General features: G+C 37.7%; 2 protein-coding genes across 5 annotated transcripts; one reads left to right on the top strand and one right to left on the bottom strand.

Annotated features, from left to right (window-relative positions):
• Positions 1-21: 21 nt before the first annotated feature.
• Positions 22-8,249, bottom strand: znf362b (zinc finger protein 362b). 3 transcript variants are annotated; one of them, XM_067527342.1, is made up of 9 exons: positions 8,112-8,249; positions 6,177-6,240; positions 5,640-5,895; positions 5,054-5,158; positions 3,999-4,317; positions 3,493-3,717; positions 3,049-3,127; positions 2,771-2,929; positions 22-2,241 (listed from the first exon to the last, which is right to left on the bottom strand). In XM_067527342.1, the coding sequence occupies exons 2-9, from the start codon at positions 6,237-6,239 to the stop codon at positions 2,125-2,127; spliced, it is 1,323 nt and encodes a 440-aa protein (XP_067383443.1). In that variant the 5' UTR covers position 6,240; positions 8,112-8,249; the 3' UTR covers positions 22-2,124. The 3 variants fall into 3 exon arrangements, with proteins under 3 accessions (XP_067383443.1, XP_067383444.1, XP_067383445.1); XM_067527343.1 differs by having other exon boundaries at positions 5,640-5,868; XM_067527344.1 differs by lacking the exon at positions 8,112-8,249 and adding an exon at positions 5,995-6,094 and having other exon boundaries at positions 6,177-6,196.
• si:ch211-112c15.8 (tumor necrosis factor receptor superfamily member 25) lies at positions 7,137-20,427 on the top strand. Of its 2 annotated transcripts, none has more exons than XM_067527345.1 (10): positions 7,137-10,385; positions 11,634-11,730; positions 11,831-11,953; positions 12,568-12,684; positions 12,776-12,815; positions 14,145-14,323; positions 14,521-14,676; positions 15,456-15,493; positions 15,722-15,824; positions 18,426-20,427. In XM_067527345.1, exons 1-10 carry the CDS (start codon positions 10,377-10,379, stop codon positions 18,836-18,838), a joined length of 1,275 nt encoding a protein of 424 aa, XP_067383446.1. In that variant the 5' UTR covers positions 7,137-10,376; the 3' UTR covers positions 18,839-20,427. The 2 variants fall into 2 exon arrangements, with proteins under 2 accessions (XP_067383446.1, XP_067383447.1); XM_067527346.1 differs by having other exon boundaries at positions 7,138-9,491.
• Positions 20,428-20,639: the final 212 nt, after the last annotated feature.

Genomic DNA, 20,639 nt, shown 5'->3' with positions numbered 1-20,639 from the left:
TAAATGGCAAAGCACTCGGTGTTGAATTTATAACAGTCTGTTTATTAAACAAGGTAAAGATACAAAGCTTTTTTTTCCTTTTTTAAACATTAATAACCTTAGTTTAACTTCTCAGTCTTGGCTGTGCATATGTAGTCATCTAGAAACTGTATATGAAACCACAATGCAAGACAGGAAAAAATGTAATAAATCTACGCAATATCTTTTCATAGAGAACATGGGTTAAACAGTTATCATACAGATTACAGCTCAGGAACTCCATGCGGAAGGAAAAAAATTAAAATGTTTACACATTTGAATACTGTAGAACACAATACAGAGTAATGGAAATGGGATGATAAAACAGTTAAGGCTTACATGTAAATAACTGATATAAAACATGAATTAATATGGATAGACTAAAATAATTACGGTACGTTCATAGATAAACTTTTACAAAACCCAAACAGAACATGTTTATGAAAACTTAAAAATAGGTACTACAAATGATTAACATGTTTTACAGTACAGCAACATGTACATTTTCCCATTATCTCGAAAAGGAGTAAGTTGAAGAGGCAGGGTCTGTTGTTGGCGTAAATGTCTGTTTTCAGGCCAGTGGCTTGAATAATAAGTTTTTATTATTTTGAAAATGTACTATATACTGTATAGCTATTTTACATTATTCTCAGTTCCATCTCCAATGTAACATCTAGCCATAGCACCACTTCTGAAGTGCCCTGAAGAATACAGGGTACCCTATTAGTACCATCCAGAGGTTAAAGTTACAGTAAAAAATAAAAATAAAAACAAGAAACAATCTTGTGTACAATTAAAAAGAATACTAAAGAAAAAAAATGAAGTTAAGAAGTATCACCTTCACATAAACTTAAAATATAGGCCTATGAAATATGACTTATACTGCAGTTTATTCCGAATGGGTAAAGCTTATTAAAGATAAAATCTTAACTGGGTCAGAGTAGCTGTACATAACTTCACATTTTGGTCCAATGATTAGTTTTAAAATTTACCACTCGAGTAAAATGTTATTTCAGCTGAAGTGTATTTTTAAGCCGGCTGAGCGGGGTAGAGCTAGCACTGATAGTTGCTCAATGTATTCAGCCTCTGCAACATATATACTTGCACTACTAAAAAAATAAAAGCTTAACTGAATAGAGAAAGCAGACACACACACACTATTACAAAACTGCTTTCTTGTTCAACCTCAGCAAGGTTAATATATATGGCACTAGTAAATGGGATGTGGGTAAAACATTATGTTCTCACATAAAATGCAGTGTTAATGTGTTTATAACCATAAGGGTGCTGCAAAGGTGAACATTAAATATGGACTGAAACAGATTAAGCTTAAAAACAACATTAACCTTTCTTCCTTTCCATGTTGTATATTTTTTTGCCTCCCCCAGTCAATAATGCAACTTCTTTTTACAATCATATGTTTGAATTGTAGCATGTTTAAATGTCTACTGATTGCCTTAATTAAAATTTGGATGACCCTGTAAATGTTGTAAGTAAAACAAAGAAAGTAACAGAAAAAGACTGTTCTTGATAAACAGTCGATACGCTTAGCTGCCACAAGTAATGCCCTTTGGCATTTCCTACCCAAATAGGTTGAAACAATTTGAGCCCAAACCACAAGGCCTAAAAGTGCTTTAAGATTATCTTTGGATGTCTCCAGAATACACCCAGTAAACATTTTTTGATTTTTCTCAAATTTTTATAAGGGCAAATATCATCTGGCACATTTTGGAAACCCATTTTATGGAAGAGGAAAAAAACAACCTAACTAAAACATTTCTAATGGCCAATGCATCCGGCAGTTTACATGACGCTTACGAAAGTGCTTATTATATCTGACGCAAGACATTCTTTGCTGCTCGATCCTCCGGACAACATCTAGCTGTACTGTTACATTCACAAAATAACGCTGTGCTCATTTTTTGACAGACACCCTGTGTTAAGACGAATGGAGGCAGTCTGTTTACTGTATGTAGCACTGAATGCTTATGTCAGCTGTCATAATGCTAATGTAAGCCTTATGTAGATGGCCGGGGGTGCAGGGCCCCATAAGCTCGAGCCAAACACAGACTCTGACTGTGACCTGCTGCTGAGTGGCCCTGGAACTCAGATGAGGGAGATGCGTATGGGGATGCTGGGGGACTCGGTCCTCTGGGGCGACTGGTGGCTCACTAGGTGCTCCACCACTGTGTGTTTGGACATGTGCTTCATAAGGTAGGTCTCCTGCAAAAGCATGCAAACATACCATATTTCAAAATTAATTTACTCCTATTACTGACATTAATCAGAATATTTGACCCCTTTTCCCCTCATATGTCAACACAAATATATAAATCTACCTTATAAAATGTATATAAACGGTCACAACTATGCTCTGGGAGGCATCAGATTAGGTGAAAAAGCACAACATTTTAACTTGGGCAAGAAGTAAATAAATGTTCAGTGTCCTAACAACACTGATGACACCAGATCATAAGCTAGATTCACCCAAGACTCTGCAAATACAGTTATTTAAAATAAACTTACTCCTCCTTTAAACAAAATTAGACTGAACTCTGTCTTCAAGTACAAATATATTGAGCAATCATTGTGATATTAAAAAGTCCAATAAGCTATTCAAACTATAAATTTAATGTAGTAGTTTTGCTTATTAAAGCTTTAAAAATATTCAGGGCTGAAAACAATTGCGGCTCTTTTGTAGATCCCTGAAAGCACAATTTGGAAATCAGAGATAATCCTGTGGGTTACTCACTGAGGTGTATGCCCGGCCACACATGCTACAGCAGTAGGCCTTCGCGTTTTTAATGGCATGCGCTGACAAATGGATCTGCAATGACGCAGAGTCTGAGTAGGCACGGTAGCAGTTCGGACATTTATACGGCTTGTCTTTATTGTGTTGCCTCTGGTGAGACTGTTGGGAAAGAAACACAGGCAATAGTTGTAAGAGCAGTCCACTTCATGTAAACCACGTTTTCCTTTAGTGACTGAGTAGAATAATATCATACAGTAACTTGTGTAGCGTGTACTGACCTGGAGGTTAGACAGTTGGGTAAAAGCCTTTTCACATCCAGGGTGAGCACATTTATAAGGCCTATCACCGGTGTGGATTCTGTAGCAATAGAAGCAGATTAAAACAATTACAAACTCATTTTTCCTTTTTTTTTTTTTAGGATTTTTAAACTATTTCACAAAAGACATGAAATAATAAAAATGTATAATCCCCAACTTTACACCATATATTAAAGAAACTGAAAATGGGATCAAAGCCATACAGAAATTCACAAAGTGACACACTCTCTACTAAAAAAAAAACACATTCATTTTTTAAATACTCTAAATATGTTTAATGTGTGACCCCAGCTCTTTGGTTGCCCAATTGTACAGTTGCAGTATAGAAAGTAAGTCGGCAGTACCAATTCCCTTTTCCCCACACTGACTTGACTCCTCCTTATTTAGGATCACAGCTGAACCCACCTGGTATGCTGCTGGAGGTGTGACAGCTGACGGAACGAGTTCTCGCAGTAGGAGCAGTGGTAGGGTTTGATTCCCAAGTGGATGCGCAGGTGCTGGGACAGGTAAGAGGCATTGGCGAATGTTTTGGAGCAGTGGGGACACTTGTGTGGTTTTGCCTCCGTGTGGGACTTTGAGTGAATCTGCATCTCTGACTTGGTTAAGAAGGTGAGCGGACACACTTTGCATCTTTATAAGAAAACAAAAAAGAACAGAATGATTCATAAACATCATCCATTTAGCCTGTTTTGGCCAAGTTAAAGTTTGTCCAGAATAAAGACTATAATAAAGAATAAACATTTTGTATATTGACTTTTTGTTTTTTATTTTGTACAGAAATTATTGCTGCACATTTGAAAACTTAACTTGGAAATTTCCCCACTGTGGGACGAATAAAGGTTCAACTTAACTTATGTTTCCCCTAAGGGGCTGTAAGAACTTTAAATTAGTAGCTAATTTCTGTCTCCAACCTGTAGGTTTTTCCTTCTTTAGGTGCAACAGTGACACAGCCTTGGTCAGCAAGGATGGGGTAGGGCACCACCAGCAGAGGACCAGAGGGGTTTTCAGCTTTGATCTTCTTCCGTCCTCTGGGTGCCTTTGGTGGAGGACCCAACAGTCCTGCTAGGCCTCCAGCCTTCATGTGGTCCATGCCAGGACCACTAGCAAGCCCAGAGATGATGTTCACAGAGGGGGCACCACCCAGACGGTTCTGGCTACTGGACGTTGGAGTCGTCGGGGTCAGGGCCTCTGAGGTGCTGTGGCTGTCGGGTCGGGATGAAGGAGCCAGACCTGTGAAAGTGGGAATCAGAAGTACAGTGATACATGTAACCCTACACTTCACTTGAAAACCTTCTGATTTAAGAGCTGCATGCAACAACAAATAGTGTCTTTTTCATTTTTACACAGTTTAAATGTTTTGTGTTATTCGGTGTATACAATTATTGAAAAATGATCAGTTAGACTCTAGACTTTACAAACTTGCTTGAGTTGGGAAAGACACAACTTCTGTTACAAAGAGCGGTTTGTAACAGGAGGAACCAATGCCATTTCTAAAGCACCGAAGCATAAAAGTCCCAAGTCAGTAGGTTTTCAAAACCATTGGTGTTGTTTTTTTATCAGGTCAACAAGCCCTCAGTGTCCTCAATATGTGTCCTGTAGGTTAACCACAAGTCAGGGTATCTGTACTTTTGTTTTTACAGTTTGTACCAACATCTGTCTAAACTCGGTACTGACCTTTAAAACTCATATCTGTGACTGTCACCCTTTTTCACCAACAGTCTCTGTTTACTGTCCCACTTCAAGCCTCAGGAATTAGGAAATATTTCATGTTCTGCAAACATTTCATCCAATTATTAACACACTCAGTACCTGAACAGTTAATCTGCAGCTAGCTGTGTGTGCACGGTGTGCTTCACTGTATATTAATTCATCTACATGCTACTGTAAATTGAAACAACACCAGAGGCTGATTCTTATGCAGAGTCTCCTGCGCATCAGCAGAACTTAAAGACTAACATGCAGTCACCTGAACGATGGTTGACTCGGCCAGGTTGCTCGCTGAGCTGCCTCATGTGCCAGTCTTCCCACAATCCTTTCGCCTTCACTGCTGACTTATCATCCATGTTTCCATCTGGAGATTTTAATCAGTGAAGTTGTACTTTAACATACAGTAGACAAACTTTACACTGTATCATGCTGGTATCAAAGTATATTATACAAACAAACCTTTATTGTTTCTTTGGTGGATCAAATTTGCGACAATTGGAGTTTATCGTTTTTAATTATTTTATAAGTTAAATGTAGCTCCGATCTTTAAAAATACATGTCATAGAGGTAGACAGCTTATCGACTCCACCTCAGAGATTCATCAAGTCTACAGAGACCTGGAGTTGGGCATGTTTCGGCATTTTTTGATCCTTGTGCCAACATGGTAAATGTGCTCTGGTACTGACACCTATTAATTCACAAATCCCCGTTCATTTAAGGATGACAGACTCCTCACTGCATCAGTGTTTACTCTCTTGACACAGACAACATTGCAATAACTAGATTAAACATGTTCTTAAAAAAAAAGCAAAGTTTCAGCCTATCAACACTAAAGGGGAGACTACCTGGTCCAGAGCTGGAGGCAGGTCGGGCATGCAGAGCAATATCTGGCTGTGAAGAGCCTTGTGGCTGTGTGTGGTGGCCCGGCACCTGCTGCGGCTTTGGCACCGACATACCATGCTGAGTACTACCGTCTGTGGATGAGGTGGGCACCAGCAATGGCTGCTGGGAAGAGGTGGAGGTAGGTGGCAGGTGCAGGGGTCGAATCTTCTCAGCCATCAGCTGCTCCTTGATCTTGTTAATGAGCACCAGGTTATCCAGCTGCAAGGGTTAACGGGTCATGCTCAACAGAAAACAGCCACCATGTGTGAATGTCATTCACGCCCCCCAAAAATCAACCCTATGACAGAGAACACTGACCAGCACACAGTACAAGTTCGATTTTGTTTATTTATGAGAACTAACTGTGACGCATTATCAGTCCGAGAGTTTGGTTCACTGATGGACGTGTGCTGAATGGCTGAAAAGACATTCACACATAGAAACTAATGGCAATGAAAAGTGGAAATGTCACAGTAATTACATGTTACGAGCGGACTTACCTGGCCTGGCATGGATGGAGGCGGTGGCCAGAAATATGGCTGGTTAAATCGAGGTTCTGCCATCCTAAAAAAGAAATTGTGATATTTATTTAAGTCTTTATTTAAAAGCCCAGCTGTACTTGACAAGATTACACTCTACACATTTCTAGAGGTCAGAGGTGGTTTTATGATGCAGAGCACAGTTTTTCCACCTTTGAAGTGGTAAAGCATAAAACAAATAAAAGTGTAGGCAGATTCTGGTAATACTGCAAACTGACACACTAACTTTACAGTCAAATTCTGATGATGATAATACCCAAACCACAAGACACAACACATGGCAAGTTTCATATTTAGTTGAAAATCTGATCCTTTTCATTTTTTCCCAGTTCAGGATACATTTCAGTGTTTATCACATTATTATATGTTATGAGACTGTTGAATAACAAAACAGGAAAAAAAGAATTAAGACACTATTTTGGGACTCATGATGAATTGTTACTGCGCAGGTGGCACAAATAAGTGAAATGTATCAGCTCCATACAAATTATTATTAAGGACAAATTTTAATTATCAATATTATAATTTTTTTTCCAATGTATAATTTCTTTAAGAACAAATAGTATGGGTTTTTTACGATTTGCTTTTTTTTTCACCACAAGCCAGCAAACCCATTCACAACAATTTTACAGAGATAAATGTTTAAATAACTAACAATATTGACAAAATTCTAATAAAATTAAAACTTTATAAATATTTTATATATTGTTTAGTTGCTGCCATTTGAGTACTTGTAAAAGTGGATTTAGCTTTAACTGGATTTTAATTGACCTCAATTAAAAATTGACAGAAGAACAGAAAAAGAAAAGTCACTGGGGAAGACGGTGATGTGTTCAAAAGCCAGAAAAATCTATTAAGTGGAACCTGAATAACATTTTATTTGACAAAAACGAATTTGGAATGTTATAAATAGCTATATGCAGCTTTAAGACAAAATTGTTAATTAAAAAGTAATTATGATTGGGAAACAAACCGAGTGCTGTTATAAGTGTGTACATTATGCTGTCACCTTAAAGTAAGAAAGTGGTGAAAAACCTAAATGACACCTAGAAATATTGGGTCATTCATTAAAAGCCAGTAGCCTGACCGACATTTGGCCGTTTAGTCATTTAGTCCCTCTAGTGTTTTCGTCTCAGTGTAAAACCCTAAAAATGTGTGCACGTCGCTTTAAATAATTTTCAAACGCAGTAAAAAAAAAAACCCACCAAACTTTCCATTCTATGACTTTTCTGACACAAGTCCGATCTGAGAGCACCTCTGGACTCAGACTGAAGCTGGACCGCAGGGATCGACCCTCCCGGTGCCACTCAGACATTCTCAGACAGTTTTCTTAAAACATTTCCAGACAAAAGAGAAACAAAAATGGCAGCCTTATTTTTATAAGGCGGGACGCCATATTTTGCAGACCCCAAAAATTTAGGAGCATGAACATCTTGTCGTGGGGAGGCTGTCGGGGAGAAGAAGCGGCCGCCGCGTACACAAAGGTGTTTATCATGTCAAAGGCATGAATGATTGTTTACGGCGAATTGCAGGTTTGAATAGCCCGGCCTCCCCACCTCTCAAAAAAAATGACACTTCCTACAACAACCATGCCCTGCAAAAACAGCACGGAAACGTACGAGATGCAGGCTCAACCCAAACAGCACACGGAACGAGGCAACCGTACCGATGCATTAAGGTCAAAACAGAACCAGCGCACAGTCCCCTTTCTCCCGACAGGCGCTGTGCCATCTTAAGCAAATCTCACTTTTAGGGCTGCTTTTTTTCACATTCTGCAACTTTTGGACGAATCAAAGGGCAGCAATTGCATTTTGTGCACGATGCACGCATATGGGAATCTACTGCTTACCAGAGAAATGCATAGCATTGGAGACAGGAAAAGACATGCACAAATACCTTGTGTCCTGATTGCAGATATTGTCTTGCGAGTACAGCTATAATATAAAAGGTTGATGTTCTTTCTGCCTGCCTCCAGTCGGACCACCGCTTCCGGGTCGCTTTGTTCACTTCTGGGTGCTGCTGTTGCAAGCTCAGCACAGTACACACACACACAGAGGGGAATATTTTGCTAATGTTGCTTTGGATTTTTACACCATGACCTTCTTTATTTACGTTTAATGGACCGTGCACGTATGTTCAATGTAATAACGTTGTTAATTTAGCACGTTTGTTTGAGTTTCCCCCACAGATCTGCTGGGACAGATCTGTTCAAATCCAACAATTATTGAAACGCCAATAATTGCGTTTCAATAATGTAAAAATACTATATCACCAGGAATAGTATTAGATCAAAATTGCTCAGGTCTGTCTAAAGACAAACTACTGAAGCTATTCAATTAAAACAATCTGCAGTTAATGTACCATATTTTCATATTTTAATCTTCTTCATAACTATGTTTTATATATGAAATCTTACTACTGTTCTAAAGAAACTGTCATATAACTGTAGCATTAAAACTAGGCTATATTTCTGAAACATAATGGAGTTTATGAAAAAAAGGGTCATGAAAACGCAGCTTTTCCAGAGCAATGACTCAATCTCCCCAGTAGTTTAGAAATGTTTTTCAGGTCAAAAACCTTTTTTCTTTCGTTAATTTAAATTAACCATAAGTCCCACTGGAAAACACAAATAAAGCAGCAGGATAAACACATCATTAAACAACCAATATAATTCAGACTTAGGCTAATGCAACTGGCATGCTTCCAAATAGCACCTATAAATGATCTATAATTTTGTTACGTTGCATAAGATCCCTAAATGCGGCTACATTTAGTTTTAAAATAGTAAGACTGCGTCATCTACTTGCATGGAACAGAGAGCGTTTGTGCTGGATGAGGAACCAGTTTGCCTTAGTGCTGTTCTCTGATAAAAGTTGATTCACACTGTGTGGAAACGCTATGCATCAGCAACTGTTGTCACCAGACGAGCTTTTGGAGGTGGTGGTGTTACAATCTGGGCAGGTGTGTCTGTGACAAGTAGGATACTACGTGAATAATATCATTAATCCATTCATTGTGCCTCTGGATGAGCAACAAAGGTTTGCTCATTTCATCTTAATGAACCACAATGCCCCAGCTCATCGAGGTCACATCATCAGGGAAAGGCTGCTGGAGGCTGGGGTGCCTCAAATGGAGCGCACTTTCTACAGATCACCTATGGGGACCAGCTGAGTCGTCATGCAGAGGGTTGTGACGCTGCACCCCAGAACCCCAATGACCTGAGGGCAGCCCTTCAAGAAGAGTGGAACGCCATGGCTCAGCAGACGTCGTCAGGCTGTAATTGATGCTCAAGGACACAAGTTATGACAAGTTATTGAGACACTGACATTTTTTGTTGTGGTACACCCACCACTGTTATTGTTTGAATACATTTTTAAGATGAAGAAATTACTATTGCATGCTTCTACTTAAACACCCTACGTTCATGATACAAAATCACTGTAGCATGAACTTCTTACATTTTCCATAAATTTCCCTAAAGTCAAATATCCCTAAGTTTTTGTGAGTAGTGTATATGCTATTGTTTATATTGGTTTATATAAATTATATGTACAATATTACAGTGCCACTGAAGCACTGTAAAATAATACTGCAATATCTGCTGATTTTAGGAGTTTCGAAAGTCAAAAGCTTGTTACGTCTTAATTGGTTTTAGTCTCTTTTACACACAGCACCCTGTACCTGTATCCAACCTCTGAATTATCCCCATGTATGGGGCCTGTATTTACAGTATGCGTGAACCACATTTGTGTCAGAGAGATTCACTGGAATCATAGGAAAGAGTCAGGCAGAGGAGTGTGTGTGTGTGTGTGTGTGTGTGTGTGTTTGTGTGTCCATGCTGACGTTTCTACCAGTCATGGTGTGTGGGATGGGTGTTGTGTGATCTCAAAATGTTTCCTGTTTCTCGCACCACTTCTCTGAAGGCTCCAAAGAATTGAGAGCTCTGACCCACAAACACATCAGCTTCCTTTAATCTTTCATTTGACTCAGCTTTAAAGGAAAGTTTGTGATGGTTTAACGTCAGAATGCCTCATCCTGTTGATGAGTTTAGCGATGTCCTGTCCTGGTAAATTGTGACAATCCAACTTTTCTTTTAAAATAAGTGAAACTAACGCTATCTAAACCTGGTTGTTTAACCTTCTCACGTTTTTCTCTTTCAACATGAACTTGGTAAGTTATCCAATCTCTGATGTTTTCTTTGGATCCTCTGCGCTTTCAGTTTCAAGTATAATTCAAGGTTTTGAGAGGATTGTTATTGCTAATCACTGCTGTTGTTACAGTATTGCTGTTAACGTGAACAAACATGTTTACTCCGTATTTGCTACATCAGCTCAGTTAAAGAGGTTGTTCTAAATTTTAGATGCTTGTTATTTTTAAAGAACCTTTGATTTGTATAAACTGTTCAGCCCACAAGTGTGTTGTACAGTTTTACAGTTGTGGTTTGAGTTTTAGGCTCAGACTTGTACCATGTACCTTATAAGTTACAGCAAAACATCAAGTTTGTTGATCGATTATTTAGTCTGCGAACTAAACATAGTATTTGCTTTAATAGCTTTAATAGTTTTGTGTAAAGCTAAATGAAATGTAGATGGCTGGCAAGCGGCATCATTTTGAAGTGTACACACGTGTGGAATTAAACCAGAAAAAGAAAAGAACGATAAAGGATTGCCTTTGGAAAGTCTGCAACCAGCTGCTTCTTTGATGTGCACCGTGCTGCAAACGTAGCGAGCACTGTTTTACAAATACTTGTTGGTGCTGCTCTCAGAATTTAGGGCCAGTTTGGGCTTCATTATTATCGTAAACATGTATTTATTTGCAGGATATAGCATGTCAATGTGCTGATTCAGAGAAGTGCAATAGTAAATAATTTAGTTATTCAATATACGCATAATATTTAGAATTTTACTTATTGTGAAGGTGTGACATCATACAAGAAAATCCATGCGTGTGCATCTTAGATCTCATTAAATGGCAGGTTCACAATTTTTCAACAATGTCTTATGACAAATGTTAAGTGCCCATATGGACGAAAGAGCTTTGGTGGTTATATTTATTCATCCTGTTGATAGTTCAAGAATAGATCGTGTCATATATTACCTACAGTGGAAATGATGGGGGGGGGACATCATTTTTAGCTCTGAAAGTAAAAAGTGATTTAAAATAACATACATTTCTTGTTAGTTCAAAATGAGTCTTCACTCCTCATCAACATGCATAAAGCTTTTACAGTAAAGTAAATGTACAGTCATTGCACTTCATGGGCTCCATGTCAGTGGCAGCACATTCCCAGAGGTTTTTCATGGGTGGATAGAAACTGCTTAAGATAAGAGTTCGATCCGAGCACCCACAGCCATGTAATTGGACACTGATTTTCACTTTTTTGTAACCTCAGATCTAAAACCTGATCTTTTGTTTCAGGTTGTTCATCTGATACTTGTCTTCCTTTCCAGTGGACGCAGTTACACAAACCCAATAGACGAAACCCGTAGTTTATGTCATGAAATGTGCCCAGCTGGTTAGTTATTACAATTCACCGCTTTCATTGACACTGTTTTGCAAAGTCACAGTAAAATCATTAACTCATTTGCATTCTCATTTCCTCCACTTTTCCCCAGGATTTCATAAAACCGCGAAATGTGATGGTTCAGAAAAATACAAATGTGAACAATGTCTTCATAACACATTCACAGCCAAAGAAAACTTCATAGAAAAATGCCATAGGTGTGGCATTTGTAAAAGTAAGTACATTCGTATATTGTTCAAATACAATAGCTTTGGCTGCATGACAGAAACACAGGCTGTTAACTTGTGTTATACTTTGTATAGTGATCTATTGAGCTTTTATGAATTCAAATATGATGCTATTTGTTGCAGTAAACATTCAGCTCTTTTTGTTCCAATATGATAAGGAGTGGACAATTTTTATTTTGTAATAATTCAAAATAGCAAGTAATTTAGCATAAACAAACAAACAAGTACAAAAAGTATAGTCTTAGTGGGATTAAAGCAACATCTTGTGGTTGGATATTTGAAACTGTAACAAATTACAGGATGTGTAACATAGACATTTGATGTCAGTGTTGACGGGTGAACTAAAGCATGTTGAGCTATCTAAGATTAAAAACTGTTATAAAAAGGCTGCATCTGAGTCATATAACAAATGACATGCTGATTTTAACACCTGTTAAGCATTGACTTAAATGTGATCTTAATTAAATTATGTGTGTGCCGACTAAAGCAATGTAAGAAATTAATAAAAATAAGTACCAAATAAAAATTCTTTGGTGTGTGAAGGACTATGTTTCAGTGTGGTGGATTGAGATAAAAAGGATATGGATTTTTTTCCCCACAGCCAATGAAGTTGAATTAAAGCCCTGCACCTTCAATAGTAATGTGGTATGTGACTGTAAGGAAGGATACTACTATGCAAGTGACTATAAGGTGTGTCAGCCATGTCAACAGAGTAAAGGTAAGTCAAAGGCAATAAGAGCTCTATATTGTTAGCTGCTAGTTAATGTTTATTGATAAACATACTTCATCCTCACATTGTTTTTCAATAGATGATACAAATGCTGACTACCGAAGGAAGTGCTGCAACAGGTAAGGGATGATCGCCCCGGCCTGTTTAGAATGGCTACTTTTTAGTACGTCTTATTATCACTATCATTTATCTTCTACTTTTCTTAGTTGCTATATTTGCTATACAGTGGAAGTTAAGTAAGAGGACATTTATGTCCACTAAACATTACTTAACTTCCAGTTAACTACATGACAGATGACCTTCCCCTAAAAACATTGTTTTATTACTCATTAGTTGGGGGCAGCTTTAGCTCACTTGATAAAGGCAGTCGTCAGTGGTTTGATCCCCCGTCCTGGTTATATGTCAAAGTGTCTCTGGGCAAGACACTGAACCCCTAACAGCCCATTCCCCTCCCCAGCTGTGCAGTGCTGGTCCAAGCCCGGTAGAAATTAGGGAGGATTGCGTCAGGAAGGGCATCCAGTGTAAAAACTGTGCCAAATCAACATGCAGACAATGATCTGTGTGGTGACATGAACTCATGGGTTAAGCCAAAAGGACAAAAAAAAAAGTTGTTTGTCAGTCAATAGTTTTTTTAAGCCATCTAGTAGAAAATGTGCCACCACAGCTTCTCATAAAGATGTCAGTTGTTATGCATGTTCCTTTGCATGAAATTCATTTGAATATATCTTAAGAGTTTAACTTTAAACAAGACATTTGAAGACAATTCATTCATCAAGTTACTGTACGAAACCTGCCTGTGAGTCATGATCTAAGTAATCAAGCAAGTCATGGTTTCCAGGGACACGTCTGCTTGTTGAAGAGCAGGGACTCTCTGTGATTCTGCTGCAATTTTTCCCCAACAATATTTAAAACTATTATCTTTCAGACAACCAGTTCCTGTGGTTTTTCTGAACAGTGTGTCTGCTGATATTAAATGTCTCAGCAGAAAGGCAATTTTGTTGAAATCAATTGGGAGGTTTTCCGCATTTGTGTGCTGTTTTGCGTTAAAAAAAACAAAGAGTAGGTTCATTTCCAATGTGTAAATGTAATCACTTCTGTTAATATAGGGTGTAGGTACAGAATAATGTTAGAGTCAGTGCTTGTATGTGTTGTATGACTGTATATCTTTAAATTGCATTGTGTGGGGCAACCACCGAGAGGGATTTTGTGAAATGAAGAGGTGAACTTTTGTCTTGATATAGAATCAGTCCATATAAGTCTCATATTCATTTCCGGTAAGCTGTCACTTGACATCACATAGGAAGCGTTAACTTTTTAATCATCATAGCAATCAGAATTGATTTCATATATTGGCACCTGCCTATTGTTGTGAACCTGTCCTTTAGTGTATGGATACAGCTGTTGTGATATGCAATTGTTGTCTATTTCAGTCTGTCCTTTCTTTTCAGCACATGTCCGAATGGCACAAAATGCCACGAGAAATGTTCACCGGATGCAATGGCAGGTTTAGCTACTTCTACATCTACGACTATGTTAACTAAATTGTTTACTACGACAACCACACGGACAACAACCACCTTCTTTAACGCGACATCAAATCCTGTTATCGGCCCAGTTCCACCGAAAGGTTAGTTATAAAGACTGTATTTTTGTATGTGAAGTGAAACTGGTCAGTTGCTTTATAGTTTCCATGGAGCCATGGAGAATTCACGCTTTACTATTACCTGTTTTATCTGGCTGATCAGCATTTAATAGATCTTCAGTTTTTCAGCCATCATATAGTCTTAGTGCAGTTTTATAAGGGTTCTTTTGTCTCCATTGTAGGGCTTCATAATATATGGGTGGCCTTGTTGGTTGTGATCTTTGTTCTGGTCTTTGGGCCCTTGCTGATGAAGATCACACTAGAAAGCACAGGCACCTGTCACTGCTGGAGCATAAAGAAAAAAGTGGATCAACATCCCGGGAACCCCATATTCAATGGTATATTACAACTTATACCTCTATTTTACTACATTCAAGAGGCCCACATTGTTCTATTATACACCTTTATATGTATTACTCTAATTATACGTCACATAATTACTCATAAACTGTTTGAAAATATAATAATTTAACACTGTAAGGAGCCATTCTGCATGGAGATGATTACATTAAAGTTAATTATAGTTGTTTTCTCTGTAGTTTTACTTACCGTAAGTAAAATGTAGTGTTAATAAATTCTGAAATTGAACTGAAAGATTACTTTTTTTTTTAATTTTTCATGCCTCCATTTAATACGTAGTAACATCATGTAAACAGAAGATGAAGATGTGTACTATTTATTGTAAACCTTTAAAAGATTTTTTTATTTAATACTAACCCCTTAGTCCTTCCAGGAATTTGCAATGTGTTGAATTCTCTGCATCCTTGCAAATTAAAACATCATAAAAAATTGCAACATCCATCATAACACTTTTAGAGAAGCGGTTGCAAAAATATGCATTTTAGGCTGTCACAATTAAAAAACTGTCCATGGTGTCCTGGAGGGACTGATTAATACATTGTCGGAAATAGTTTTTTCATTTGTGATAGTAAAACAAGTACTGTAGTGGTGCTCAGTTAATGCAAATATAGAAGACGCCTTTTACCACACACCAAGGTCTTTTCAATATTAAATAAAAATGTCTTTTCAGAGAAAGTATAGAAAATTTTCTATTCTGCACTTTCTCAAGTAATCTAAGCAGGAAGCTAACAGATAACATCTGCTTTCCTCCTAACAGAACAACACAGTCATCCAGGCAACAGCTCAACCACAGTGGTTTGTGTTCACTCTCTCACACTTTAAGTTCCTTTGAGATAGACATCTAGTTTGGAGTACTACTGTAGGTGGACACTCAGAGGGCCTTGTGAAAGTAAATGTAAAGGTTAACATGAGCAAAGATTAAGTGTTGATCATTGTTGGTGTGGTTGTTTGTGACATTTTAACATTTTAAAGGGCTAGCTGCAACAAAGCCATTTAACTTCGCTTTCTTGTTTCCCATTCTAGACATTAGACGTATGTGTGGAAAACCCCATGAGGACTTTCAGTCCATGTACATCAGAAAATTCATCCCAAATGAGCCCTCTGCTACCACACACTGAGCACAAAGGTAAGAATGAGTAGTTTCATTAGCTCCGGTGCACTATGTGTCATTCCGTTTACCATTTTAATTGATTTTCTTTTCAACACTGGCTAAAAATTAGGAATAGGAAGTTTCACAGATAATTAGCCAAAAACATCAGCCATCAGAATATGGAACTATAGTCATATACAGAAATGACATTAAAAAATTATCATATGAAACCAGATATAATTTTCCTTTCTTTTAGCAAAAGGTTGTATATCACTGTAGAATAAAATAAAGCATATAGCATATAAATCATGTAATAGGACATTTTGAAATAGACTTGTGCTTACCATGAATTTTAGGTGGTTATTATCAAAAATGCTCTGTGAAAGCTATGAAAACTACTATGATTTATTTTGTTTGACTTCACATGTCACCTGCCTCTTGCTTCTAAACCTGCTACTGATTAACAGTAAAGCGAAACCTCGATAATGAGGAGAGCATGTATCAGGTGAAGTTATGAGATGTTATGATATGTTCGGAATCATGAAATTAAATTATGACTCCACAAACAGACCAGGTTCAGTTCTAAGATTGGACGAGGCCAGACCCACATACTCCAGGAAACATTTTATCTCAATAAAATAACAACTACTTTTGCATCGGTTGTAAAACTGTTAAGTCACAACAGAAGTGTCGTCACAAGAGCGTCTCTTACTGTTGGTAACTTTGTAGTAAAGGCTCATGACAAATAGTTGTATTATAAGGAAATGCTTTTTTTCATCAATAAAATATTTACATTTTTACTTAACATTATGACATAGTAAACAATGGGTAATATCACACTCCAGACCAAGCTACTTCAAGTGTGCCTCTAAGATCATAAACATTAATTGACACAATGTTTACAGTTTTAATATACACTCTCTGGTCACTTTATTAGGTACACCTGTATATTACAGTGAGCATATGTTGCATTGCTTGGGAACAATTGAAATTACATGTCTTTGGTAAAACTAACAGAAACAGAGTGTCTGGTCTTATTGGTCGCACGTTGCTCCAATGAAACAGCACAAAAACCTCAGAAAAGTGGATGCTTTCTAGCTAGTGATGATCTTGTCTAATTAGCTGCAGTGTCATCACTGGTAAATGTTAAAGGGCCTCTTTTTATAGCCCTGTTATCCAAAGTGCTTTACAATGTTGCTTCTCTTTAAGCCGACCACATACACATTCAAACACAGATTGTAGAGGCTGCCATACAAGGTGCTCACATTTCGACATGTATCCAGGAGACAAGGAGTTGAACCACAGACCCTGTGGTTTGTGGATAACTGCCTTAAAAACTGAGCTACAGCTGCCCCTGATTTTACTTTTTATGTTTAAGAAAGCTTGATAAGTCCAAACCATCTTACAACTCTCTCTTTCCTTAGTAGCATTTTTAAAATAAAAGTATGTATGTCTGTATGAGACAATATTGTCAGCATAAAGAGTTTACTGACAAACTGAGGAAAAATCATTAATAATCCTTAATAAAAAGAAGAAATAAAGGTCTTAAAATAAAGTAGATCCTTGTCGTATGCCACAAATAATGTGAACTGGGTTGGAGACTGCCCATTAACTACAACATACAGTTGTACAACATATTGTTTAAATTTACCTAACAAAGTATCATGATCAAAAATTTCAAGTGCTTTAGACAAATCTAAAAAAAATATAAAGTGCAAATTTATTATCATTTATTACACCCTGAATTTTATTAAAAGGATGTAATGGAATCATATCGATAGAATATAAAAGACAAATTTTTGGATTTTTAATTAACATCAAATCAAAACACCCATATTTGCAAGGAAATAACTAAAAGCACATGATATTTTAAATGGATCACTGATCAACTCATTACTGTTTTCAAATAAAGACAGATCCATGTTCATCAGATAAGAAGTTCATGTCATGTTTGAACTTCTGCTTTTTAATGTGGTCAATTTCTGAATTCTGAATTCTGACTTCATTAGACTCCTACATACATTCCTTTACAACATTCGTGGTCTGTATCTTACTCATAATATAGATTTATTGATATCTAGTTATTCGGGTACTACATGATACAGCGATGTGTCAACAGGAAAAACTTAACAAAAGCAAACAATAGTCTTTTACGGAAGCTTTTAGTAAGTCGTTAAATACAGCTGCATTGTTACTAGTGATCTCATCTTGTTTTGTCTGACATTTGTACAGTAGCTGAACTTTAATTCCCGTGTGGTCGTAGGGGTGGTGACATTCTCTATTTCTATCGTAAAACAGGAAGTTGTGTGTTTGCCTCTATGCTTCACTGTATATTGGAGGTTTTTGAGGGGTTGGACACATCATAACAAACCTACACCCAAGAGATCTAATACAAGCCTGAAGGTTGAATTACCCTTGCACTGTGTTTTGTAACATTATGATGCTCTTTGACTTGATTTGACTGTATGTTTAAAAAAAAAAAAACCAACAACATAATGTTATGCAGTACATAGCTGTTTCACTGAAACACTCAAAAGAACAAAAATGATTAATATCGTAGGCAGTAGCACTTTGGATGGACTGCACACAGAGTCTTTGTGTATTTTCTTCTGATTCTCTGTGATTCTCTTCTTCCAGCTGACAAACAAGAGCATTCAAAGCACTTGCCGGCCTTTGTCCACTACGAGATTATCAAGGAGGTGCCCTTGCGTAGGTGGAAGGAGTTCTTGCGTCTGCTCTCGGTGGATGATAAACAGCTAGAACGGGCTGAGCTGGAGGCTGGTTTGGGTGTGGGCTCAATGGAGAGACAGTACCAGATGCTCAGGCTGTGGAGCCAGCAGTCCTCTGCGAGCCTGAATGATGTTTTCACAGCTTTACACTATATGGATTTATCTGGATGTGCCCAGAAGTTGCAGGAAAATCTGGAGAAGCTGCAGTGGTGGTCTGAATCAAAGCAAACTTTCACAGCACACAGAAATCATGCCGATCAGGATTTCGGTGGAGCATTGCAGGACACCGGAGGCTGTACCACGTTTCATGCTAACATGTAATGTAAAAAATTAATGTCAAAACTTCTTCATAAAAAGGACAAAAATAACTACTAGATGGTACAACCACCTAAAACTGCAATTTCATAAATGACCCACAATTAGTAATGCCGCTTTATATTACAAGCTGAACTAATATTTAATTGCATTACAAAGTATTGTGGATATCTTCATAGACCTAACAGCATTTGAAGTACTGTATTTTCTCTCTTCCTACGTCATCATCAAATTCACAACAGAAGTATAATGTCTTATCTTGGTGACTATTATTTTACCTTCAGAAGGTCACTTAAAATACAGGTGATACAGTGCAGAGTCAGCTTGGAGCCTGGATCATTAGAGAACAATGCCGGTGTTTTTCCATATTATGGTTACTGTCGACAAATCCTACAAAAAGACTGAAATCAACAATGAATTGTGGCCTCTCACTGTAACATCTGTGCATCCAGAACCTGGTTAGTTTAGCCTAGGCTAGCGTTTTTCTGGTGGTCTGTGACATACTGTAGACTTCAAACTATTAAAAACCTTACGATTTTACAGTGAAATGGACATCCACAAGAAAGAAGCAATCACATTTTTAAAATATAGAAACAGGGACAATGGAATCCTAAAGCACAGATGAATTAGCTAAAACCTATTTCTGAAGATTTGTTTGCAATACAGTCAATAACGTAGAAAGTAACAGGCCTCATTTGTTAAGCGTTTCCTCAAATGAATGCGACAACATCAGCAACATTTTAACAAAAGACATCATGCATCTATATGTCGAGGAAGTACACTAGTGAAGCCCCTGTCAGTAGGTGGGGAACGTTTTTTTTTCAGAGAATTTAGGGAAATCCTCTTCTAACGGTGGAACACCCTGCACACCACTCAATGCCAGATTTCTTTTGTAAGTTTTCCTACAGGCTTAACAGTGTAGGGCTGTTCTTAGAGCAGAATGCTGGTTTTAATATTGTTGAAATCTTGTACGTGTATCTCTGTAGCTGTGTACGTGTATGTAGATAGGCAAGGAGTACGGAAAATTCAGAACGTGCTTGTGTACAAGATCAGTTTACCTCTATAAATGTATATAATCTTATTTAAGCATTTGAAGTAAAATAGTAAACAAAAACCTTTTCAGTTTGAATATTTAAACTGTGTGAACATTTCATTGTACATCTATGATGTTGCTGTTACAGATTATTCCATCATGTCATACATTTTCATCCTGTTTGACATGACAGCCTGGTGTTACAACCCAGAAACTAAATCTTGTGCATCTCATAAAGGGAAGAAAACCGGAATCCCCAGGATGTCAAAACTTCCTCCAAATACATGGTGTCAAGCTGAAGTAGGCTGGGTTTTTCCTCACCACAGATGTTCCATCCAAACTGATGGTTTCCTGTTGTGGTGTTACGGTATCTCACTTTGAGAGTTGCTGTGTGTAAGTTCAATTACTTACAGTAAAGACTTTGGACTTTCCAGTCAATAGAGTTCATAAATGAATATTGTAGCAATGATCTCTACCTGTGGTCTTTAGTTGTGAACTGTGTATGTATGTGTGTATATTTATCTATAGAAACTGTTTTGAATAAAATTCTTGTCCACAAGATGGAAGTCTTGACTGAGTGTCTAAGCAGAGCAGCAGCAGCTGGTGTGCACTTTGGTGTGCACTAGTACAAAGAAAATGTAGGCAGGGTGCCTGAGCTTTTATTCTGGAGGTAGATTAGACCAGTCTCATGAATTGCAAATTCTGCTTCAGCACAAAGACCAGCTGTCATACATTGTTCGTGTCACTTAGACTTTTCAGTCAGTGTAGGTTTCC

The sequence above is a fragment of the Channa argus genome, chromosome 13 (genome assembly GCF_033026475.1).
Source record: "Channa argus isolate prfri chromosome 13, Channa argus male v1.0, whole genome shotgun sequence".
NCBI lineage: Eukaryota > Metazoa > Chordata > Actinopteri > Anabantiformes > Channidae > Channa > Channa argus.
The sequence above is the reverse complement of the archived record's forward strand: the minus strand, read 5'-3'. Positions and strand labels throughout refer to the sequence as shown.

Coding starts and splice junctions, on each gene's coding strand:
- si:ch211-112c15.8 (XM_067527345.1), top strand. Junction 12,685..12,775: donor GCCATGTCAACAGAGTAAAG/GTAAGTCAAAGG, acceptor GTTTTTCAATAG/ATGATACAAATGCTGACTAC. Junction 12,816..14,144: donor CGAAGGAAGTGCTGCAACAG/GTAAGGGATGAT, acceptor CTTTCTTTTCAG/CACATGTCCGAATGGCACAA.
- znf362b (XM_067527342.1), bottom strand. CDS start 6,239: ATGGCAGAACCTCGATTTAACCAGCCATATTTCTGGCCACCGCCTCCA. Junction 5,896..6,176: donor CTCCATCCATGCCAGGCCAG/GTAAGTCCGCTC, acceptor TAACCCTTGCAG/CTGGATAACCTGGTGCTCAT. Junction 3,128..3,492: donor CACCTCCAGCAGCATACCAG/GTGGGTTCAGCT, acceptor CTATTGCTACAG/AATCCACACCGGTGATAGGC.